At 46.4% G+C, this 25,917-nt stretch overlaps 1 protein-coding gene across 1 annotated transcript in view; it reads right to left on the bottom strand.

Moving 5' to 3' along the window:
- TMPRSS13 (transmembrane serine protease 13) overlaps positions 1-25,917 on the bottom strand; it is a 177,629-nt gene that overhangs the window by 32,381 nt on the left and 119,331 nt on the right. The window contains exons 4-7 of the mRNA XM_069614461.1: positions 17,695-17,817; positions 15,970-16,126; positions 15,597-15,695; positions 7,000-7,043 (exon numbers count right to left, since the gene is read on the bottom strand). Of these exons, the coding sequence (XP_069470562.1) occupies positions 7,000-7,043; positions 15,597-15,695; positions 15,970-16,126; positions 17,695-17,817 (423 nt within the window). The remainder of the gene's footprint in view (positions 1-6,999; positions 7,044-15,596; positions 15,696-15,969; positions 16,127-17,694; positions 17,818-25,917) is intronic.

Raw genomic sequence — 25,917 nt, 5'->3', positions numbered from 1 at the left:
CATACAATTATTCTTAGACAATGCAAATAGTATGAGTTCACCAGAGGAGTCAATTTAATGCAATAGGTTAGGCCAAAGTCAATGGGCTAAAGTTTTGTATAGGATAGAGCAGTTCTGGTAGTTAAACGGAAAAGTCTTTGCCAAAGTTCTCAGAACTAGTTTGTAAAAGAAAGATTCATATGTTGGGTCACAAGCTGACTAGGCCTGAAAGTTGCCAAAGTTTCAAGCACCTTCGCAGTGAGAGGCACGTTCTCTTGGTCGGGTTTTCACAGTACCTTACAATGAAGAAAAAGACGCAGCTGAAGACGTCTGTTCCTGGCAGTTCCTGCAGAGCTCGCTGCTCCTGAGCCTCAGTCGTGGGGACAAGAGAGAGGACATCGGGGGACTCCTGCACTGCACTGGGACTGGTCAAGAAGCTGGCAAATGGCAAATCTTCAATTCCAGTAGCTGTAGTCAAGCACACAAACTGGTGTCCCTCTCCCTGGTTATTTTGTTTCCTGCAGCACTCTGTGGAAAATACAAGCAGCTCCGAGAATGGTATCCAGGTGGCTTAAGGTTTGAGTTGATTGGTCCCACGAACTCAAAGGGAGAAGTCATCCTTGAAGGGTGTAACGCTCACCTGATTCTCGCAGAGGCGCCGGTCTTGACTGGGCGACTACCGTATCTTTAAAGGTGATGTGTAGCACCCGGTTGGCTCTTTGGGCTGGACCTCTGTGCACTGTATGCCTGACGTGTAGAGTAAGATGTCTGCAGATAGAAAATATGGGGTTAATGAACTGGGGTTATTGGGGTGTCCCTATCTCTTTCCTCTTCTCCTCTCCTGTAGACCCCCAAAGGTTAACGCTCTCACCTTAGGTAAGTGAATGCCGAGCTCTCCATCTGCCTCAGGGCAGGGTGCTGTAACCAGTTTCTTCACTGGATAGGTAGCGCAGGCCTCTTGACTTCAGAGGACTGCTGTCCGTCGTTTACTGCACGAACGGTAAGTTTCGAGTCATTCAAATGTCTTTAAAGTCTTTAGTAATGATGTCTCTTGTTTTGCAGGGTTCCGGCGATGGCGGATGACGGGCTGAAGTGAGTTGAAGATGGAGCCCGTGTGATGAATAGAAGCGCCTGGAAGCACGTAAGTAAGCGCTTGTTGCCTGCTTCACTATGCGCTCTAACTGTCTTTTTATTTTGCAGGTACGAGTTCGGAGCGGCTGCAGGGTGCCGGAATACCCACTGGATTAGATGTGGAAAGGAGTAATGGCACGTGAGTATTAAAGTTCCCCAATGTCTTTAAACGCACCTTGTTTTGTCTTTCAGATGTGGGATGCAGCGCCGAAGGCCTCCGGAGCGCACGAAGAGTAGGTAAGCCTTTGCCTTTCAGATGCCGGAATGCTAACCTGTTCTTTCTTGTCTTTATAGGTGTTGCTGAAGACTGGATTCAGGATGGTAAGCCTTTGCCTTTCAGATGCCGGAATGCTAACCTGTTCTTTCTTGTCTTTATAGGTGTTGCTGAAGACTGGATTCAGGATGGTAAGCCTTTTTCCTTAGGCCCAGGACCGGATGCAGAAGACACGATGAGCGTTCTGCTGCAGAGGTTGCAGAATAACGCAAAGCAAGATTCATCCACCGGGTGTTGTTTAAATAGCCTCCTGTAGTGCTTAGATGTCTCCTTCCACAGCCACGCCCAAGTAAGAAAAGAGTTCCTGGTAAGAAAAGAGTTCCTGCCTTCCAGAAGAGTTCCAGTGTTCTGAATCTAGGGAGTGGCTCCAGCCCCACCCAACAGGAAAAGTAGTTCCAAACAGAAGAGGATCAGAGGCTCAACTGGCAGGCAAGTAAGCAGCATGGTCTGCTGAAGGTAAGTCCACCCAAGCATTATGAGCCCGGCGCTTCCAGCGCTGGGACTGGGCATATTTATGAGCCTGGTGCCACTGGCGCCAGGACTGGGTCCAAAAGGTCCCAATTGGGACTGGTTGGCACTCGGAACCTGGGTTATGGATCTGCTTCCAAGGGAGTTGGGAAAACCCTGACCTTTTGGAAGCAGAGATCATGACAAAGGGCTTCTCTGTCGAGATGAACTTACCAATTCGGACCTGTAGCAGGGCTTCACCAGGCAAACCAATGGTCCAGGAGTTGTAGCAGCCGTCCTCTTCCAGCTCGTCTTCGGTTCTTTCATTCCAGTGGTCAACTCTGCCTTCCAAGCGAAGATACTCGCCTTTTATACAGTTTCCTCCCATTCATTCCAGCCTAGCTGCCACTCACTCAGCAGGGTGGCTGTTCTTGCTGGAGAGTCAGCCAGCCAATCACGCCAGAGTGCATTTGGGTCTCCTAGGAGACTAAGCACAGGGAGTTTCGGGCACCTCCCTCACTTCCTGCCCACCCCACTTCCTGCCCACCCCAGACACTCGGGCACCAGAGGTGGTCTTCAGTCGTGAAGCCCGGCAAAGGAACAAAGGGACCAAACCTGGGTTGGCGCGCAGAGAAACTCTAGAAGGACCTTTCCAAAAAGAAATGGCAAAAAAAGAAGACCGTGACCTGTTTAAACAAAGGGGGCTCAGACACCATCTTGAAAAACATGGCTCCTGCGATAGAACGCTACTGGTGTTCGTGGTCAGGAAAAATCATGGTAGTTTGTTGTAAAACCACTGCCACCAGCCATTTCGAGAGGAAAGGGTAGTATTTGACTGCTACATGAGTTTGTAGACATCGGGGATAGTAGGTAACCCCTCCAGCACTCTATTGTAAGATAGGGTGTGCTGGGTCTAGGAATTTGAAAAGACTAGTAAAGTCAATTTCACTTTACTTTCTCTGGGAAACAGTAGTTTATCCCATAGAAGGAATTTAAACCTTGCGGTAGCCTAAAAGGCTTCCCTGTGTCACTCCACTGAGGGTGCTGTGTGACACAAATGAAAAGTTGATGCCTATGGAGTTGTCTAAAACTCCATAACCAAAGAAAACACAAGGGTAAAACACATTCAAAATACACGAGAGAGTGGGAAAAAGGCTCACTGTCTCTCCAAGTAAGTCTTTAAAATCCAGCAAAGTTGTTGGGGGTCTCTAAGGTAAAGGGAATTCGCACATTCATGAAAATTCTTCCCAACACTGTGCCCTGTTCACCGTGGAACATTTGGATAATGGGACTACACCCGACCCTAACAATGTTACTGGCAGCCCAAAAACTACACAGTGAGGCCATAGTATGGCATTACATAGACACAATGTATGTAGAGCAGGATATCGCGGGTATGCCTAACCCTGTAACTAACGTCAGCGGGGAGGTTGGATTTATTACACAGCCTACGATGGGTAAACCCTTGGAACAGAGGAAGGATGATTGTTGTCTCGAGTCTCGCACAGCTAATAATGGGCTGGTACGGATAACCTCAAATCTTAGTGGGGAGGAGCAAATACCATTACCTCATAATATTAGCAAGCTGGAAGAAAGTCTTTCATAGCATAATACAGCAGTAGAGTCTGTCAGTATTAATATCATGTATGACAGGGAGGAAATGTCTGTGTGGAGGACATGTACTAATGCTATAGAGACAGATTTGTTGAAAATAGCCAAATATGCTATCACTCTCCATGCACGCAATAGATATACACATCATATCGTGGAGAACAATATAGATATTATGTGTTTGACTGAGACATGGATTTAGATAACAAACAGACCTAAAATTGAGCAGGCAACACCCCCAGGCTACGGGTTTTCTGGGAAAAATCATCTGGAAGGCACTGGGGGAGGTGTGGCTATACTCTGTAAAAGGGAATTGGGAATCTATGAAAACAAAATGATGTGAAGGGTGTGAAATTATTCATAACAAAATCACACCCAATGACAACAAGAGCGTTAATGTTACTTTAGTCTACAGAGCTCCTATAGAGATGCCTTCATTTAATGACAATTTAGGTCATCTTCTTTTACCTTTACACAAGCCTAACTGTGCTACAATTCTGTTCAGAGACTTCAACCGATGGAGAGGGGATCCCAAGGATAAGCAAGATATGGACCTGGAACGTATGTTAAAAAACACGGCTATGTGAGAGACCTGAAGGTATTCTCATGGGATCTTCCATTCAGGTGGCCAGGGAAGGGCCATCGCTTTTGGAGCCCGACCCTGGGGGTGGACAAGCGAGGGAGGATCACTTCAGTGGAGGGTCATGGGGGATTGGGAAGGGAATGGCTAAAGGCGAGACATGGTATTTCCCCCTTTCCTAATTGTACATCAGCACAATCTCCCTCAGCCTTTATGGGGTATTTTTAGTCTCACCCTATCGCCCCCTTCCCCATTTCCAACATGTGGTGGGACGAGGAAGAGGCGACCGATAGTTATAAAGATTACCCCTAGGAACAACACTGTGAAGAGGAAGATGCTGGGAGAGGCCTACTACACTCCACCACTAGGCTGTCCCGTTAATAGAGTCAGGCAAGGTCAGGCACCTGACATTGACAAAACACACTCAACCCCCAGTTAGGGTATAAAAGGTGTGGTTCTGTCAGACAAACAGAGCAAGCTGCGGTTGATGGATGGATTGTGGAAGCCAAGGAACAGGTGGCCGTATCCAGGCCGGTGCTGGTTCCCCTGGGAACTATATTCCTTTGGAAACAAAAGGGTCAGAGTTTGGTGAAGGGAACTCTGAGAAACCCAGAGACATTCTGAACTATGTTGACTTGCTGCAAGAGCCCTACCTGGGCACCACATAGAAGCATCAGTTGAGGGAACAACCCCATTCGAGTTAGGGCCGGCTAGGATTACACCAACCCTACAAAGTGTTATAATAAAGGTTTTTAAACTGATACCATGACCGCCTCACACTATAAATACTCATAACTCTGACCCCTCACACATCAAGGGGCACACCTTGGATTGGGTTTCTGTTAGAAACATTATTGTTGGCACTATAAAAACGACACCTTGTATATGGCCTGACCATTCAGTCATTCTGTGTAATATGCGATTTCCAAAGATGGCTCAAATAAAGGGGGCGCCTCACCCACTTATAAAGTCAATATGTCGCAGCAAGCTTTCAGTAGTGGTCCATTCCTGGCCGCTGTGATTAGTGTCCATGTCCGGCAAGGCCAGGGCTAGAGTGCTTTGTCTGAAGGAAGTGGGGAGGCGGGCCCAGGAAATGCGTGTTGCCTAAGAGATTCAAAAATGATGGGCCACTTCTCCGTCTGCTCTCCTGTCTGTCCCGCATCAAAAAGTCTCCAGTAATTAGCATCCTGGTGTGTGACCTCCCTATTGTATTGGCAGTGCTATCCTTTGATGTATAAGCTCCCTCCTTAACTCCTGGGGCATTTCCTAGAAAGAACAAAATGGACTAATAGGGCTGGACCCAAATGTTTTGTCTGGGGTGAAACTTAGTCCCAGAAAGCTCCTATACAACTTCCGGTCAGAGGAAGCCATCACTAGAAACCAGTCTGACAATAAAATGAGACATCAAACTCTCTGGCAAGTAGAATTGTATTTTCCCAGGAGCCACTAAATCAACCCAGGCATTGGGGGTACACAATTATATAGAGCATTCGTTTAGAGGTGTCCAGAGTTAGAAAGAGCAGTCCCCGGCTCTTGGAAATTTGTATTCCATCAGGCTGTTTTCAGGAATGCGCGTTACTCTAGAACTATCATGTTGCCCAACTACAGCACAGCGGCTAGGCTGGTCGGACCCAGCCAGCACAGATGCATTGGTGCACTATACTTTCCAGAGAGGAGCATTATGCATGCGAGCTCCGACTAGCAGATCTAACTTCAAAAACTGACCAGCATCATTTCGTATTAAAAGAAAATGATCAGACTAGTACGCTCTCGCAGATGGCATTCTGCCGCGATGGACGTTTAGAAGACACGTTTTTGGCATGACTACTGCTCGACTGCAGAAAACTCCCAATAGGTATTTTCTACCACAAATATCACATGTTGTAATGATAATTACCGCTTGCGGTATTTTTAGCAGCAATCTCTCAAAATGCCTAGTAAGCAATGAAAGTTATTTGATATTGTAGATTACAGCAGCGTGCGCTCAACCCACTGAGCTCTCTTGCGGGCACATTGCATTCCGTCAGAATGATCGTTCGGAAATCACATTTTTGGCACATCTACTGCAGCAAACTCACAATAGGTATTTTACCACAAATATTACATGTCTTAACGATAATTACCACTTGCAGTATTACTAGCAGTAATACCTCAAAAAGCCTAGCAAGCAAGGACAGGTCTTTTTCGAGTTGGTTTCCATGTTGGCCTCACGGCCACTTGAAGGTAAATCCCAAACTCATGGAGTTCTGAATGTTTGCTGTTTTGCTTTATGTAGGTAGCACTTACATGCAATGAACCTCAGAGAACAGAGGTAAGACTCAGTGAATAAATCAAGCCACAGCCAAGTTTAAAACACAAAAAACAGATGAATCTGTAGAGAGCGTTCACATGTTCAGAGCTGCGGTGGAGGACAGGAGAGGGGAGAAAGGGTTACACTACAGCCCATCAGCCCATCTCCCCGGCGTAAGGGAGTTCATAGACAATAGATACGTCACTGTGATGAACAATTGACTAGGACACACATATATCCAGGTATTTTCCGTTTTTGAGCAGAACTATTCACGTAACTTGTGGTGATCTGTGTACATAAGTACTCCATATGATGCTATTTTTATGTTTATGATTTTTTTGCTTATGTTTTTTCTTTGTACTATAGAAATTCGCCCTGATGAAGGACCAGGCATGGGTCCAAAATGCATTGGCATAATAATTCTGCTTCTTTCAAATTGATGAATTAAAAAATCTTCTATAAATAAGAATATCTGGTGGGGATATCTTCTTTTCACCAAAAGTTGGAATAGCTGATATTCTGGTTAAACTAAGCTCATGATATATTCATCCTCAAGATATAAATTGATACAATATCCATCAGTAGTCTTAACTACGATTGGCGACCCAAGGTCTGATGACATTTTTCTTTCTCATCAGACATTTCTCAAATTCATAGACAATAGGGGGTCAGCAGCCACAGTCTTACCTGAACACCTCAGGGAGAGGAACTGCCTTCTGGGACACTGGGCACTAGAAAGAGAGACAGAAGTGGGTGCACATCAGATGGGTGCTTCAGGATAAACTGAAAGAAATGCCATACACAGCTACTTTGACAACCATACCCTCTCCCACTCATCCCAATGGTTTTGCCCTCCGATTCTGGTCATTCCATTGTGTACTTTCCCTTCCCCATCACCTCCTCCCCAACACTTCCGTTTCACAGACCGAGGTCTTGCAGGGACACACTATGCCACCTTTCCTACAAGGCAAGGCACCATAAGACCACTAAGGTGGTGATGGGCGCAGTATAGATCTTGGGCAACATGCATAGCAACATCTAGTAGCAGGGGCTGCCTCGTGCATAGGCACCGTAGCATAGAAAGAGTGAGCGCATGTGTGACTCAATTTGGTAAGTGAAGGGATCCGGTGCAGAGAAGTGGAAAGGGGACAGACGCCATGTTATGTCTGGATGTTGTCTTGGCGTAATACAGAGGCATAGTCAGGGTAGGGCCTGAGCGGGCAAGGCCGGCTCAAAATCTGTAAATGCCCACTCAGCAGCACTGTGTGGGCCTTTACAGATGTTCACGTCACTGTGGTGGGCTCAACTACGTTAGCATCAGCCCCCACTAGTTAGACAATCCTGGCTTCGCCTCTGTCATAATTTTGAGTTCACCTTTCAAGGGTGTCGTTTTGTTGTCATTCTACAAAGAGCGCAAACTTCAGTTGCATTTAATATTTGTCTAGATCCAATCTCATTTTTAATCCATAGTATTGAAAAGATAAAATCTCTGTCCCCTCCACGCCTTTTAACCACAAAGCAAAATGCATCCTGGTTGACTATTGGGAATTCTGCACCCTACATTGTGAGTTATAGGGAGACTTGTAGCGCATTTGATGGGGTAATTCAGCCGTCCGCCCCCTTCAGCTCATGCCCACCGTCCAACCAATGAGTACTCTTTCTTTGCCAATGAATCTCAAAACAGTACCCAACCCTGTGCTTGGCTCTACCCCAATAATTTGGGGCTAAGGAACACTTCAATCTATCAACTTGGGAATTTGAGTTTAGTTGTTTTGAATATATATATATCCAACAACATATGAAGTATCCTAAGTGAATTTACATGAAAACAACGCATCCATGACTGCAAATCCAAAAACATTTAATGTTTTACAACAAATGTATGTCAAAATAAATGTTTTATTTGCTTGTATAGCACACCAAACCTGAAGGTATCTGGGAGCTTTTGCTTACAATAAGGTTACAACATTAGAATGACATACAATATTGGTTACAGAAATATACGGAATATATACAATGGATGAAGTCGTACAATAGTTACAGAATAGTAGCGGAACTAAACAGAACTTAATGTTATAGTTACAAAGATATACAGAATTTGCACAATAAATGAGGATATGTGCAAAACATACAAAATGTATAACAGCTTAGGACAATCTTGCAATATGGCCTAAGGAGACCACCTGTTAATACATAACTAAGCTAAGGGCGTGGTTAACAGGGCAGCTTGGTCATAGAATCACGATAGTTCAAAGTTGAGGTCAAATTTGTTGTGAAAACAGCCATGTTTTGACCTTGTTCCGGAATGAAAGGAACACTGAATATGACCTTAAAGCAGGTGGTAACTTGTTCCAGGACTGGGCCGCAAGCACCGGGAAGCTTGCTCCTCCAGCTTTGCGAAGTTTGGATTTAGGTATTTTGAGACTGTGGGCATAGTTGGTTCTGGTGGGTCTGGTGGACCCTTTGCTGGAGATTTTGACAGAAAGGTATTTGGGGGCTAAATTGTTTAGGCACTTGTGAGATATCATAAGCATTCTAAAAGGTAATCCTGTGTTGGATCGGGAGCCAATTGATGTTGCGTCGGATTTGTGAGATATGATTGGAGCAAGGAATGTTTAAGGCAGTTCTGAGAGCATTGTTTTGCAATACTTGGAGCGAAGAATCTTTCTCTGGTGGTGCCAAGGTAGAGAGTATTACAATGGTCCAGTTTGGACAGTAGAAGGGCTCTTGCAAGGGTAATACAGCTACTTGTAGACAAGACTGGTCTACAGGCATTTATGATTTTACATGTGTAGGCCATTGAGGATGAGGTGGTGTTTGTCTTTGTGGAGATAGGGTGGAGTCAAGATAGAAGCCTAGGGTTTTGGCTTCCTTGTCTACTTTGATATTGTTGCCATCGATATTGAAGAATGAGTATTGGGGACCTAGCTTGTTAAGTATCACCTTGGAACCAATGTGTAGGAGCTCAGTTTTATCGTTGTTAAGACATAAACCCTGCTTGGCCATCCAAGCTTGAATGTTGCTGTAGATGTCATTTAGGAGTATTAAGCATGTTTGATAGTCACCTGATAGTGTGATGAGTATTTGCGTATCATCTGTGCAATTCATATGTAATACTCCAAGGTCTTTTAGATGATCAAATGGGAGCCTGGTGAATATGTTGTGTGGGGGAGACCCATGAGCCTTGAGGGACTCCACATGTGATAGGGGATGGTTCAGCGTAGGCGGTGGGGGAGAAACCCATCATGGATCTGTCAGAAAGGAAGGAATTAACCCAAGCTGCAGCTTTGTTGGAGAAGGAGGCAGCTGTGGTGAGGTGGTTGGTCAGGATGTTATGGTCGACTTAATCAAATGCTGCTGACAGATCAAGTAAGATGAGTAAGGCAGGCTTTCCATTGTCCTTTGCCTCATCCATTTGGATTTTTAGATCCAAAAGGGCTGTTTCGGTCCCATGTCTTGGTCTGAAACTGATTGAGGCCTAGAAGGTTATTATTATCTCCAGATGATTTTGTATTTGAATATAGGTTGCCTTGTCTAAGATTTTTAGAAGAAAGAGCAGTGTGGTCATTGGTCTGAAGTTGGTGGGAATGTTGGGGTCGAGATTTGGCTTTTTGATAAGGGGCATAACCCAGGCGTCTGAGATTTTTTAGGGACCATACAGGAGGCAAATTAGTTTAAAAAGGATGTGATAAAAGGGGGCAGACCACCCCCACTTTAATGAATACCCCCAACCCAACTCCCCCATCCATATTTTTTCATACATTTGTTGTAATTTATTTGATATTTTCTACTTCGCAGTAATGGTCTGCGACGTAATGGGGCAATACCTTCAAAGTATACCTGAGTGTGGACTTTCCTTGCCACAGTGGTGTGCCAAGGAGAGCTGAAGAGACCCCTGTCCTGCTACGAACATGTGACCCAAGGGACAATCAGAGGTCACCTGTCCTGCTTCCAATAGGTAAACAAATGGAAGTTCAAGGGGCCCCTGTCCTGCTTCCAAGAATTGTGAAGGCATCATGGAGCAGACACAGACAACCGATTCAAATTTGTTTTCAGAACACGTTTAATTTAATGAAAATATAGGGTGGAGTAAGGTCTAAAATGCCCTATGCTAAGGTGGGATGTCCCTACCTAAAGAAAACAAAGAATAGTCTGTGTCAGGATGTACAAATTAAGTATGTGTCCTAAACCTATACTTGCCCTCACAACCAACTGTATGCAATGTGTAGGGATCTCAGCATCAAAAGAAGTGTTCAAAAGAAAGTTCAGAACTGCTTACAGCTCTTGGCTTAGGATCAGCTTCTCATTCCCCAAGTTCAAAATAGATCTCCAAATATTGGGATTCCCGTTACCAAGAGCTCAAATATTCTCACTTCCAAAAATAACAGTTCTTTGGGGCACTTCCCAGTTCGGGGCTCCTTTTCCCAAAAGTTCAACACATTTCTGTTTCTTAACTTTAGTTTTTCACACAAGAATGTGGCAACACATATGCTTGATTTCAAACATACTTTCATTGGCTTCTTCCATATAGGCCACTCCGTCTAGGCATAGTTGTCGGATCGCACAGTCCACCCATTACAGGTCACGCAACCAATACCCTTTCTTTCCGTTTCCATCAATGATTAGCCACCGATTCCATCCGACAGTGATGCTTAGTTGATTCCTCAGTGTCACACTCTGACACTGTCCCGTGACTGGCTTAGCCACCATGGACCATTATTCTTTTCTGTATTCCTCTGGCTCTTGCCAACACAAGTTCCTCTTAGACTCATTTCTGGGCACCTCATAGCTTTGGGTAGCTATTTAGTTCTCCTTTTGTTTTACCCTTCTTGGTATTCTCTTGACTTTGTTAATACTTGTTTCATGGGTCCCTCTTTACTGTGGGCCAAGACTGGATTCTCACTTTTATACAATACATTCTTCGATGTCGGTCTCATGTAATACTTTGTTTTCACTCCATTAACCAGTATTCAATTTGCCTTTACTTGTGCGGCATTCAACAGTACTTTTAATTACTTGCAGTTCATTACTGTATTTACAAAATAACTTTGTTATATGTTACCGGAGCGCCCCGGTATGAGTGCATTTGCTTTACACTCGCCGGTCACACACGGCAACGTTCTTCTTGACATTCTTCATGACTGGCTTCTCCAGGCTTCTGCAGCTTCTCCAGACTCTGCCTTCCATTTGCGGTCTGCACCGAGTGCACCGCTGGCTCTCCTGGCTTCCCTGTGGTACCGGCTGGGGTCAAGGGGATCTCAACAGCTTCTACCAAACCGACCCACTCCAGCGGATAGCCGGACCTCTGACTCCTCGCACAGCCGACTACAGCCAGTGTGCTCTTCTCCTGCGTAACACAGCAAATGTCACATGGGTCTCCAGCTTCCTTTCCTCCAGCCTGTTCGTCGTTTCTCAGAATGGAAGGCATTTTTATATCAATCAGGTGTGTTAAGGGACACCAGGTGTGGGTCATTGAGATCTCTTGCCTTACTATGGAGGACTCCATTAGGCAGACATGCCTGGTTGTTCCACTGGTGCGCATCCATAACACTCTTCCTCATCTCAGTAGCAGAGTGGTGTTTGGAACTGTCCGATTTAATAGAAGGAGCCTTTGTACCTCTGTATTGTCTGATATATGTATATTAATTGTAATGTGCTCAGGATGTTATTTGCCTTGCACTCATTACAGCGAGATGGTCAGAGTTAGTTTCAGACTGGATTATAGGTAAAGAAGGTTTGGGTGTTATTACCCTGTGGGGTCGGGAGTGAAAGGGCCCGTGTCCTGGACTCGCATCCTTACTCCGAGGAGGGGAGGCCCTCCCCATGATGTCCTCCCACATTTTACCACCCTAAGTGGGCTATTGGTTAACATTCTCACCTCCCTAGCCTCATGGAAAGGTGCTCCCCTCTGGGGAGAAGTGACGACATCTGAAGTATTGTCACAAGCTAAAGGGACCCCTGCCCTGATTCTATGAAGGCTAACCCAAGGGAAGCTCATGGGACCCCCTACCCTCCTCACAGTGGTGAGCCAAAGGAAGCTAATGGGATGCCCGTCCTGCTTCAGAAGACTCTTGCTAGCTTTAGAAAAGATTCTTATGAATTAACTCATATTAACATTTTTGCTTCAAATTCTGAATATTGGCTGTACTTTGAACATTGCTCATTTGTTTTGCATTTTGAATTGTTTACACAAATATTACTATGCATTTATTACCGCATTGAATATTATCATTAATGGTCAATACATCGTTCTTTTACGGTTGTTGAAATATTAGTTTTGATGGTTAAGAGGCTTGTGTTTCGACCAGGAGTGCAGCACTACTCCCTTAGATTTGACTGGGGGATTTATTATTGAAAACTAGCTGTTCCCGGCATAACATATGGCGTTCTAGCATACCTTAAAGGTCAATATCGTTCGGTAATTCATAGGGTCACTTCTGTCACCCTTCTTAAATATTGGAATTACAATTGATCGCTTCCAGGAAGGGGGCATAGATTCCTGTGGCTTATTAATGGTCATTGAAAAGGCTAAATGTATCAGATGGAATGAGAGGCATGCACGGTATAAGAACACTATGCAAGTTCCACTGATTAAACGGGCCTCCATGATGTGTCCTTGTAGATGGAGAATTGTCAACCTTGTTCCATTCCAGAGTCCATGTTATGGCATAAGATTACGTAGTAGCATAATTACAGCACCTACTTTTAGTTTTAGCTCAAGAGGAGGCATTCGTCCTACAGCATTTTGCTCTTTAGAGACTGAAACATTGAGCCAGTAATTAACCGTTCATGGACACTGGAATCTCTGTGCCCTGTGTGACGAGAAGTGGGGTGGAATGAAGTAACTTCCGAATGTTTGCGATAGTGCAAGGCGAAGGCGACCACGTAGAACCGTGCTCATTCTATTTGTTGAAATGGTAGCTGTTGTTGAAGTGGGTGCATTTTGCCATTTGGACAGCAGAGAGCAACCTAACACTGATAAATTATGGAATTATGGAAACATATCTAAGTATTATATATATATATATATATATATATATATAGATAGATAGGGAAGAACATTTCATAGAAAAGTTAAATCTAAAAATACTGGAGGCGATAAGGAAAGAGGAGAAGATTGAATTTAACAGCTGATGCAAAAAATAGAAACTTTACTTGCCAAGGTTACCCTGTTTGTGTGGGGGCTTGAAGTGTGCAGAAGGGGGAGACTGATACACAAGTGGCATGGTGATTGCTATAGACTTTTATTAGTCAGGAAAATAAAGAGAAAACACAACTTTTTCCCATCTCCCACAGGGGTTTCCCTGCCTCAAAAAAAACACTAAGGATCAGTCAGAATGTCCATATAAATCAACAGTCCAATGTCCTGTGTCAAAAACCCTGCTTCTGTCCCTTACACTTAAAGCTAAACTAGGGAAAGCGTAGGCCTTCTTGGTCCAGAAGAAGGACTCTCTTCTGGACTGGGGAGAAAAGTTGGCTTACAGGTTTTTTCTTCTTCTTAGGGGAATGACTCCACTCCCGGAGTCAAAATTATCCTCCAATACAAAAGACAAAGATCCATCACGTCTCTCCGTCAGGCACACTGCTCATCTTTTAACACTTTGTATCATAATTTCTTTTCAGCTATGGTTACCAGGACAATTACTGGTGTGGACTTTACAGTTCAGCACAATCAGGGGGAAATAACTCCCTTCCCTTGGCCTTGGTTACCAGGAGAATGACTCCCTTCTCCTGGTATAGCCACTTCAGAGTTCGCTATAACTAGGGGGAATGACTACCTTCCCGTCACCTCTCTTTCACAGTCAACACTTTCAGCTTTTTTACTTTGTGTCCCAGACCCAGGCTTCCCAGTCTCCAAACGTGGGAAGACTTGGTTCACCCCCCTGCCAAGTACTGTCACTGGAAAGATGATTTGTACTTCTCTTGTGGGTGCAGGTCACAGACCCATATTTCTCTAATATTGTGATTTGGAAGACCTGGGGTTCACTCTGCTGCCAGGTACTGCCACAAAGAAGATGACTTGTAAGGATCTGCTTTTTATAGGTGTGGGTCCCAGATCTGTATTTCTTTTCTTCTTCGTATTTAGGTACTTGGAGCCATTTTCTCCCAAGTACTGCCACGAGGAAGATAACTCATGCCGTTCTCTTGTTGCAGGGCCCTTAAACCTTCCCTGGGGGTCAGCGTTTTTAGTCGACCACCAGCAATAGGGAGATTCCCTCCAATCTTCACAATTCTCTCTTCTGGGTCTCAGACCCTATTTGCCCCTCTCTGGCGGTGTGCGTGTGTGTAGCTTTCACAACTTCTCATTGTGTCACAGACCCTCTTTGGCCTCTTCCTAGGCCTCGCGACTATTGTGGCGTATGGATCAGACCCTGCTATCCTCCCTACATCCCAGCTGGTCGGACTGGCACCCCGTTACCTTTAGGGATTTCTGCGCACAGCAGCGGCTCTTCTGGGGACTGGTGCTGGCCATCCCTTCCTCTTCCATGGTCTTCAGCTTCTGTGACCCCTGTGACTACTGCCAATGTAAGTATGGCTCTTGTGCCCCGCAGTTCAGATTTTTACAGAGCCTTTTCCTTTGCTGGTCCGGTCCTGGAGAGCTGCCTTTGCAACTCGCCGACTTCATCTGCTCCCTGGTCTCCGTCACTCTGCTCCCATGCCTCACAGCTTCCACGCTTGCTGTTGCCCGGGGACTGACTTGACAACATAGTAAGTCCTTCTTTCATTTTTATCGTAAGTGCATATGGAAAACTAGACTGTTCATTCAAGTCCTCAGCATTGCTTGCTCTTCCTTGTTCTGCACCTCCTCCTCATCCCAGTAGTCTCCCTTAGGTATTCCCTGCTCTTCCTCTTCTAAATAGTTATGTTTTCAGACTCTGACATATATGCAATAGGGAGTTGGGTAAAGTGGGATAGGAAGGTGTACAAGGTGCGGCTGGAGAGTTGTCATACCACATTCTCCAGAGATGGTCTCCTTTGTCCCCACAGGGGAGGTCACTCCCCATGAAATCCTCCCGCTGAGTACCACCCTCAGGGGGACTATTGGGTAGCGGCCTCACTACCCTGTACTCATTGGAAGGCCCTCCCTCCCCCGGAGAGAAGTGACGACATCCCAGGATTCCTCACAGGGCCTTTGTTTGCATTTTACCACAGGTGGCTTTCTAGGGACAACGTACAAATGCATACATCCTAACTCATGCATAGAACCACGCTAATCTCTGGATTCACCATTATCCCTATTGAAGATCTCCAGAGATCAAGTCTTGCATTGGGATGGTGCTCACCTTCTGACGCTTCCTTGGATTGTGTTTGCCATCTGGTCGAAGATAAGTCCTTGACCACTTGGGTTGTCGGGCATGGTGACGGCACTTACTGCAGGCTCTCTAGGGAGAAGAGAAACAAGAAACTCAGGAACAATGCTTACATTGCAGTCAGGTTCTCCCTGTTGCCCTATTTTGGCTCCATTATTAAACTATTCTTGGTGTTACACTCCCAACAATATGCAGAAGAAGTGTATATTTTATTCCACTGATTCAGGGTGTCAATCCCGTTTCAAGGCTGCTGAAGCCCACCTAAGTGTTAAGGGGAGAGGCACTTGTCAGAGATTCTGAGTAAGATTTATCAGGGTATATCGATGCACTTCAAATAGATACTTACCCCTGAAACCCTAGCCGTTGGCACACCGACGCTGGGAAGGCGGTCCCTATGGCATCTGAACAGACTGGAAGCCATGGGTTGTCCTGCGCCCTGGAGAGCCGGTTCACTTGTTGGTTGGACAGGACCTGGAGAAGGGAATCTCTCCACCTGAATCGCGCTGTCGGAGAAAGAGAGGCAACAGTTAGCTTCGGCAACAAAGAAGTCTCTAATTTCACAGAAGATGCACAAACCCAGCCAACCCTGTATAGTGCTCCTGAAGCATTTAGACTGGGGTCAATAAGGAGGGCCAAAGGCCCGGTCCTATATTAGCAGGTTGAACTATTTTCTAAGAGCTCCCAAAATGTGGTCAAGTGGGGGATGGCGATACTAGTTCTCTGATCTCCCAATTCTGCAATTGGGAATGTGACCACTTACTCACTTCTTATGCCTGAAGACATCCTAAATTCTACTCCGCGAATGCCACAGTTTGAAGGGTGCCGATGCAGAAGACCTGTGGGGTTCATTCCCACGGATCCGGCAGGTTTTTGGTAGGTGGAAAGTGCATTCACACATTTTATGCGGAATGGAGAGGCCTTTGCAGGACTGACGTGTGATTTATGAGAGATCTCTCTCAGATTGCCTGTATCATGGCCAGGAAAGTCCCCAGTGGCTCAATACCATGGGCGATGCCCCCTATCCCGGATCTTCTCGGGCAGGGATTGGGTGCGGTGTGCCACAGATCCCCGAATTTTGTTGCTGGAGCCCACTTATACCTCAGATCCCAGTGACACCTTTATTTGGGGAAAAGGTGCATATTGACTGGATCAGGACCAACTTAGTGTGGCATCCTTTTCACGGGCTACTCATGTGCCCGACATTCCTCCTGCTTCCTGGGTAAACGCTCCCATGTTTGTTTTAATTCTGCTAACTTTCTTTTATGGGCTTTAGCTCTGTAATCCTATCTTTTTTTTGTTTTAAATGTCGCTTTAAGGTGCACGTGTACACAATGACAAGGGAGGATGCCCCGGCACAGATTTTTCCTGATTAATAGAGTAGAGCTGCCTTACCTGCTTGTAAAGAAAGTCATGGGTTAGAGGTCTGGAGTTAGACGGACTCATATTTCTTCCCAGTAATGACTGCCCCAATGTCTCCCCCTCCCCACCCCCCCAATGTTTCCCCCTGGAACAGCCTCTCTGAAACTTCAGCAGAACCATCTTCGGTTCCGGAAGCAGCTCAAGACTTTCCTCTTCGCTTCTGCCTTCTCTCTTCCTCTTCCCTACGGATTTCCTGTCTGATACTGCACTGGATACCTGGCTATCCTCTGAACCACAGGCCCAGGTCCCTGCCCTCACAGTTGCACACCTGCACTGCCGCCTGGCAACCCTGCACTTAGGGCTGCATCTGTAACCCTACAGTCTCGCTACCTGCACTAACACTTGCTTTCTGCACTTAATCCATGCACTGCCACCTGCTGGCCGCACTTCTTGTTTTTCGATGTTTCGATCATATGTACTGCACTTGCTCCTACTCCCCTACTCCTGGCACTTCTCCCCTTTCCTCTCCTCTGCACTTGCAGGATCTCAATGTCACTGGGCCTACTACGATAGTTGTCTTGTCCCCCCATTGTTCCCCTCCCATGCCTCGTCGCGCCTTGAAACACTTTTGTATAGGCGCGCTATAAATAAAATATATTAATTCCAGGTGTAGCTAAGCACATATGGACGGTCCAGAACCCAGGTACATTACCACAACCGATTTCGTCTCCCCCCTGGGAGCACTCGACGATTCCGTTACAACGCGTCATGTTTGCGAGGCACGTTTCTCTCTCTTTCTTCTTACTAAAGAAGTCATTTATGTATCCAAGTCTATCTGAAAGAGAAAGAGTACGGAGGTCAGACACAAAATTGCGAATATAGTGGAAATGTAGTTCCGGGGAAGGCAACCTGAGCTTGCAAGCTATGGTGGCCTTTACCTCCCTTCAGTCCTGGTCAGTACATCCAATAGTGAGGGAGTAGAAAGCACCTGAAGGTGCAGGATGCCTGCCGAGCTCAGTCAGCCATTATACCAAAGTATAGTGCTGCATAGCACATTTCAGTTTTGGACCAACTCCCATCATCTCCAACCAGCATAGTCAATAGCCAGACATCATGGGAACTTTAGTCAGAAATATACAGAGATCCAAGGGTGGCAGAACGCTGAGCTAGAGGGTGATTGTCATGTACATACACACAGGAGCTCAATCTTAGCTCTTCCTAATGGGAATAAAATGTGTAAAACCCTTGCGCAAGGTTTTTACACATTTAATTTCATTTAGGCCATTTTCCTGCATTTATATGGTGGAGAGGAGAGGGCGAACACGTTTCTACTGCTCCCTTCCCCTTCACCTTACAAATACTCTGGCATTTGCGCTGGCATGGATTGTCATGCCGGCGCATATGCTGAGGATTACCATGAAGTTTGTTGACTTTTTGCACCAGCAAAAAGCAGGCAGCGCCATAGGAATCCATTGTAAATGCTGCCTGCCATGCGTCCATAGCAGGTGAGGTTTACTCTTGCACAGTGGAGTGAAAAAGGGTGGTGTACAAGCAGAGGTGTTGCTAGGTGTGGAAAAGATTCGGGGCTACACTGTCAGGACTCGAGGCTAGTTAGCCTTTCGGTTGTAGCCCCCAAGTTCCTATCCAGGGCTACAACCAAAAGACCCGGGGCTATAGCCCTCCCAGCAACGCCTCTGCGTACAAGCGTGTATGATGCCTTTTTGCCTTCCCCTTTTGCATTTGCCGTGCAAATGAGGAAAGTTCAGTGACGGGGACCAGTGTGCGTGAAAGTGTACACGCAACAGGTTAAGTGAGCCCCACAGTTGTTAAAAAGAAAAGCGTACCAACACCCTCCCAGAATTATGTGTTACTAAGCAGAACAGTTTACCGACACCCTCCCAGAATGCTGTGTTACTAGGCAGAACAGCATGCTGTGTTACTAGGCAGAACAGTTTACCGACACCCTCCCAGAATGCTGTGTTACTAGGCAGAACAGTTTACCGGCACCCTCACAGAATGCTGTGTTACTAGGCCGAACAGCGTACCGACACCCTCCCAGAATGCTGTTACTAGGCAGAACAGCATGCTGTGTTACTAGGCAGAACAGTTTACCGACACCCTCCCAGAATGCTGTGTTACTAGGCAGAACAGGTACAGTATGTCACTCAGCAGAAAACCTTGGCGACAGAAGACTTTGCAGCACAGAGTAGAGGAGCGACAAGGGCGCAAGCGCCCCCTAGTCCCTTAGCACGGGAGAGCAAACCTTACTGTGTCCCGTGTAGAGAGGTTTACAGCTCTCTCTTTCCGACTGTACTTTCTACATAGCACTGCATAAGAGTCTAAGTTGCCGGAGACGAAACACCATGCTGCCTGTACATCGTGGATTGGAACTGCGATACTGACCAGTATCAGAGGAGCCCCATCCGATGTTGAATTCTTGGTATTAGCCTATTTGGCCTAAAATATTTTACCCAATGACCAATTTGATCGAATTTTGCATGGGTGATTTGGGCTTCAGGGCACTTTGGTGGCATATATTGCAAAATGCCAACCCTGGAGCACAGGGGTGTCCCCCGTTTCCTTACAAGTGGAGGCAGTGGACAAAATAAAAATAAAAAGTAAAACATTTTAAAAAAATGAACATGTGTTTAAATTGGGCCCCCAATCAAATAAATTGGGGTCAATTAGTAGCAATCAAAAAAAAAAAAAAATTGGTCAAACACACCCAAACCGAAATCTTTAATATTAGTGTCAGAAGTCCTCAGCAGGAACGGTAGCTCAGGGGGTTTTGTCAATGTCTGTGCATAAATTGCATGCCACTGCGCTGGTTTTAATACGACCCGACAGTCCCCGCATCTCACTGCAGCAACCGAGCAGTTGTGCTGCACAGTATGCAGAAAGGGAAAAACTAATGTAGAGTCCCCTAAGGGGGTTTAATCCGAAGCATCGCAGTATTTAGGAGTGGATCCCGCAAAGAGATGCAAGGGCTCCCATGGCCTGAAGAAGGCGGTGATGGATTCATATCCGCTGAAACCCGTCGACTTTTTGAAGACGTGGTGAAATTTAACACCATGCTTGGTGCTCTTTTCTAGCCAACAATCAAGGGTTGTAACAAACAACCACTGCTAATAATAGGATAGTTGAATTATACCCTAAGTGACCAAAGTTTTTTTTGTTTTTATTCTAGGGGCCTTTCAAAAAATATATGTATAGATTTGATGTGACATGGAAGTGTTAAAAACAAAGGTGGTCAGTACACCCCTGCAGACACAGTTTTAATCAACTCTTAATAGGTGTTGTAGCCTGCAGGGTTGTCAAACTCCAGGATTCAAGGGCGGTTCTATGCCAGGTTTTCAGGATACCCCTCAATATTCGTGAGATAAATCTGCATACACCGATTCTAAATGTATGCACATTTTTCCTTAAGAATATTAATGAGGGATATCCTGGAAACCCGTCAGGATTACGGCCCTCGAGGCCCAGAGTTGGACAACCCTGGCGCGCTACAGTACATTGGGATCACCCAGTGGCGATTTACTAAAGTGTGTTCCATCTCATTTGTACACAGTTTAATAGACTGTGTATAATTTGCATAATGTATGAATATCGTGCTTTAGGCTTAATCGGCTCATTGCTCATTCATCGCCAAATCACTTGCGTGTCCTGCTTCTCCCCGAGAAAAGGGAGAGAACATGATGGTTGATGGCAGGAGCATTCTGCAATGGCTCGACAGGCGAAGAGCGATGGTCTGGAGGGTTGCCCAGAGCAACGCCAGAGCTTCATATTCATTCTGAACCTTCCAGCCATCACCTCTGGTGTTTTGTTCGAAGTGTGTGCATACGTAAAGCAGACTCCTATTCTACTCTTCGGGGTCGGGGCCCTGAACAATGTTTCTCTGGGGGCTTCCCTGCTGGGGCCGCACCAGGAATGCTCTCCGTGTTCCTTACTCTTCTCAGCCACTTCACTGTCACACCTGGCATCTGAGGAATTGGGATAAATGATGTGCAGCGCCCCTTCTTTGCCCATAATCTGTGGAGTTACTTTGCCATCCAGGGACATGCACTGCAGAGGCTGCGCCGCAGCGTCTTAAATACCTGTGTCTGTGCGCTTTGCATATTTGATGGATGACTTCCTGACGTCCACGTTTGCTCGCCCCGATACTGGGCGAGTCCACAAACAGGTGTGCCCTGCCTGTGACACTCAAAAGCAGTGACACCCCCCTATTAAGCCCCCAGAAACTAAGACGGACCTCAGTAAACGAAATACAAGTATATATTCTTACGAGGGTGGGGGCAAGATCATGTCATGCACGTGACTTTCATTTTAGACTGCCTCGCCCCTTCCCTCCACCCCCTCCCAACGAGGATAGACTTCCATTAGTGCTATGTAGGAATGACATCTAACCTTCTTGGACAAGCAGGGCTTTAAGTAAGCCAGGGCTAGCCCAGGCTGAGCTCCGGCAGTCTCCAAAAAGGGCCCTGCCAGGCCCACCCACGACCACGTTGACACCCGAGGAAGCCTGTGTAGCCAAAGCACTGCGGTTACACAGGCTGCCTGCAGGTGTCAGCACTTCCGATTAGAAAAAAATAAAAAGGCATTGCTGCCTTTTCTTTTTTTGCTAAGCCTAAGTGTTAGCACCTGCAAGCAGCCTGTGTAACCATGCAGCAATTCGGCTGCACTGGTCGCTTGATGTCTCTGTACTCAGAAACAGGACGAGGGCTGGTCTGCCCAGCTTTCCTTTCGTTTCCAAGTAAATAGTCATAATGCAGCCCCTTAGCTTCATGCTGTGTGATTACTTTACTGTCATAATGCAGCATGAAGCACCTTGGCCTCATGCTGCGTGATTACTTTACTCGAAAACAAAAGGATAGCTGGGCTGTCCAGCCCTCCTCCTGTATCCGAGTACAGAGCCATCGGCAGCAGGCAGACCCTTCATTCAAGGAGCCGGTGGTTAAAGCGTTGCACCACAGGGCTCCTTGAATGAAAGGGCTGCCTGCTCCTTGCGAGCTGGGGCACACTCATGCCACACCTTTGGTGCGCCCAGACCTTTCTTTTGTTTAAAAAGGATGGGCTGGGCACATCAAAGGTAATAATGCCAGTGCGCCCCAGATCTACTCCTTTTACCAGCCCCCCCCAAAACTTAAGCGAGGGGGTGGCTCTACTTAGAGGGAGTGGTGAGGTACGGGTGTTAGGCCACGCCCCCCCAAGGAGAGCTCCACCCCCTCAATTTCTAATCCCACTTAAACCACTGCAGACAAGTATTCTGGTAATACCCACATGAACCGCCCCAGACTGCTTAATTATTTCCCCAACCGTGAACATCCCCTCCGAAGCGGTCTATGGCATAATTAGCCAAAAAAGATAGCTCAGCAAGTGAGGCACTTGCGGCTAAGATCAAGGTCGAGCTGCAAGTGGCCGGCTTAGCTCTTGGTAAGGCTGACTCAGCCTTTTCTTCCTTTGGAGATGGATAACAAAAACATTTTTGAATAAAACCCACAGAACCGTGTGGCACTGCTTCCCATTGTACCCGGCAATGCCCCATGCAGCATGTTTGACAATTTCAGATTTTCACACCGAAAGCAGGGTTGCTTTCAGGGGAGTTTTTATCCAGGTAGATTTGTTATTTCGTCTAGGTTTAATAAACAGAGATGCGTAGAGACTTCATTTTTCTGCTTCGTGTCCCACGCTGAAATTGAAGGAGAACGCACAAGCCCAGTGCCTTAAGTGGCACTGGAAAAGAAGCCGTGGCCCATCAAGGGGGTGTGGCCTAATGGGTGTGGGGGGTTCGTTAGGCTACGCCCCCTTGAGGAGCCCCCTGGCTTAAGGGGCTACAGGCCTTGGTAGAGATCAGCACCTTCTCCCCCGTTACCTAAAGCGATGCCTTGTGGGGGGACAGCAGCCACATGGTGGCGCTGCCCCCTCATCAAGCGTTTCTTTAGCCAAGAGATGCGGCGATGATCCTCGGGTGATCGCTGCATCTTTTAGCTAAAGAGATCCCTGGCGAGGGACAGCAGCACCATAAAGACTGAAAAGGTGAGGCCACTAAAAGCCACGCATGAGCGGGAGCTTCATGCTTTAGAAAAAAAGGCCTCCTATTCATCCAGCTTCACTATTTCTTCTATGATGGTGGCACCTGCCCACGGGCATCTCTTGATTAAAAGTTATACACGCATTTCACCACAGTATTTTTCATTGTGTGTTTTTTCATCGCCGTTTTTATTTTTTTTTTAAAACAATTTTTTTGGGGGGGTTAAAAATTTAAATATATGGTTGTGGGTGTAAGGGAATTTAAAAAAAAATGGGGGGTAACCCCAAAAAAAAAAAAAAAAAAAAAAAAAGTTTTTCGACAAAAAAACCCACGATGAAAAATACCCCGGCAAAACAACGCAGAACCGATTAAAAGGGATGCCTAATAGGTGCCGGCGCCACTATTATAGAGAAAAGGCAATTGTCTGCTAGTGGCTGGGGCTGCCAGGGGACATTAGTGAGCCTTGGCAGGGCTCTGCCTCAGAACCATATTTCTGGCTAGCCACATCCCACTTAAAGCCCTGCCCAAAACCCCCTTGGCAGATCGGATGCCACCAAGTTGCCCTGCCAAGCAGTTGACCTGGTATAACAGCACGTTATCTTTGTACTTTCTTAGCAATGACAAACATAGCATAGCAGCCTTGTCTTTTGTCATGATCTTTGCGAACTCATTGCTTCCGGGACATGAAGCGTGATCGTCTACCAAAGGTTAGACTTTGGCACTTGAAGGCTTCCCGCCCTATGGTGCACCTTAGTTTAGGGACCTCCTGGGAACAGAAAGTGCCCCTCTCGTCTTCTTAAGTCCTGAGATTTGGCCATCAGAAGCTTTCACCTATCGGGTGGGCTTCGGCTTCCAGATGCCAGCTCCATGGAATCAGGAACCTTCTTACTTAGTTGCATTTTTAAAGCGCTCACGCAGCCCGCGTGATTTTTTTTTTTGTTGGTCTTAGTTGCGTATTTATAACGCACTTAAATACCCAGAGGTGCCTAAGTGCGGACCCGGGATCGAACCTGTGTTGCTTTGTGTCTTCTTGCTTCCAAGGCGAACACGTTGCCGCTGAGCTAACCTCCCAGGACAACCTTCCTCTACGTCAGTAGCCCTGGGCAGTGCAGCTGAAGGCTCTCCATCTCATTAGGGCCTGCACACAAATCATTCCTTTCCAATCGGATGCACTGGCATTTACCAGAGAAAATAAGCTTCACCTGGCTTCCACATCACCAAAGCTAGGAAACCCTGGGAAGTTCCAAACAGGGGTGGGGCCAGCACCAAAGCATGGGTGGTGGGGAGAAGGGGAGTCTAGAGAACAGTTTTAAAAAAGGGGCTGCTAGAGGAGCCATCAGTGTTCACCCAATACCCCCAAGGGTTTGCATGCCCACTATCAACTTTGCTTGGTATATTCTGGCCTCAGTAACGCTCTGCAAAATGTAAGTTGTCTCTCTGCCACCTACCAGAGACAAATGTAGGGAAAAAGAGAGAAGAATTGGGAACTGGTCCTGCGAATCACACCCTGCACCTTCGAGGTGATGCGAGGGGACTACGGGTCCAAACATACCAAGCAAACGTTAATCACTAGCTCACCCTGAGCAAGGGGTGGAAAAAAGGAACCAGTGGTACTCTGGCTGCATCCCAAAAGGAGAGAATATCATTGTGGCTTTTAATCTTCACATCCCGAATGGTAAACTAAGTCCCAGAATGCAAGAGAACGCCAACCTGAAGAATCTAGTGAACCATACTGTACTTTCAGTGATTTAAGACATCTCATAAAAGGTTGTGCAATAAAGAAAGCTAGATGTGCAGATTCTTTGTCACAAACATCCAGCTCGTAATCTCATGTTATGTTATGTTATACAGATTTATAAAGAGCACGTGCACCCGAGGGCACCATGGCGCTGAGAGATGAGGATAAAAATGAGAGGACCAAAAGAGCAGTGTTTTAAGAGATCGACGAAAGGAGAGATGGTCAGTAGTGGCACGTAGTGTCCATGGAAGTTCATTCCAGGACCTGGCGGCCACGACAGAGAAGGCACGTCCCCCTGCCCTAGCCAGCCCGATACGGGGCACTGATAGTAAAAGAGCAGACAGAGCGGAGGGCACGAGGGGGTACATATTGGGAGAACTTTGCCTGGAGGTATTCAGCTCCTTGTTTGTAAAAAGGCACGGTGGAGAATGCACAGTGATTTAAACAGAAGGCACTTCTCCACAGGGAGCCGGTGAAGTTCTCTGAGCACAGGTGACATGCGAGGACGGGAAACTGCTCTGGTGGCAGCATTTTGAAGCAGCTGGAGTCTATTTATAATATAGGCAGGTTGGCCCAGATACAGTGAGTTGCAGTAATCAACTGTGCTCAAAACTAGGGCTGCAACCACCGGAGCGTGGAGTTGGGCAGGGATAAAAGGGAGAACTTTCCTCAATACACAAAGTTTAAAATGGCCAGATTTACTGACAGCAGCAACTTTATCAGCCATGGAAAGAGAGGAGGAGAGCTTAACCCCAAGGTTTTTCACAGAGGTGGACGGAAGAGGAAACGGGCCAAGAGAAGAGGGCCAGAAGTCTGGGGTCCAGAAGGACAGGGGACTATTAGTGCCCACCACCAAGATCTCTGTCTTGTTCCCGTTAAGCTTAAGTGAATTTAATGCCACCCATGCTCCCAAATCCTCCAGACAGCTCCTAAGTCGGGCAGCAGTGTCGGGACGAGTGAGATCAAGACAAACCAACAGCTGGGTGTCATCGGCATAGGAGTAGAATCTGAAACCATGGAAACGGACGAGAAGGAGAAGGCATCTGATTATATATATATATAGAAAAGTATAGGGGGAAGGGCAGATCCTTGCGGAACCCCACAATTGAGCCCTACCGGTTCAGAACAGAAAGGGGGGAGGAAGACGGACCGAGAGCGATCAGCCAAAA

Source organism: Ambystoma mexicanum, chromosome 9 (assembly GCF_040938575.1).
Source record: "Ambystoma mexicanum isolate Mex_15411 chromosome 9, UKY_AmexF1_1, whole genome shotgun sequence".
In the NCBI taxonomy this organism is placed as follows: domain Eukaryota; kingdom Metazoa; phylum Chordata; class Amphibia; order Caudata; family Ambystomatidae; genus Ambystoma; species Ambystoma mexicanum.
The sequence above is the reverse complement of the archived record's forward strand: the minus strand, read 5'-3'. Positions and strand labels throughout refer to the sequence as shown.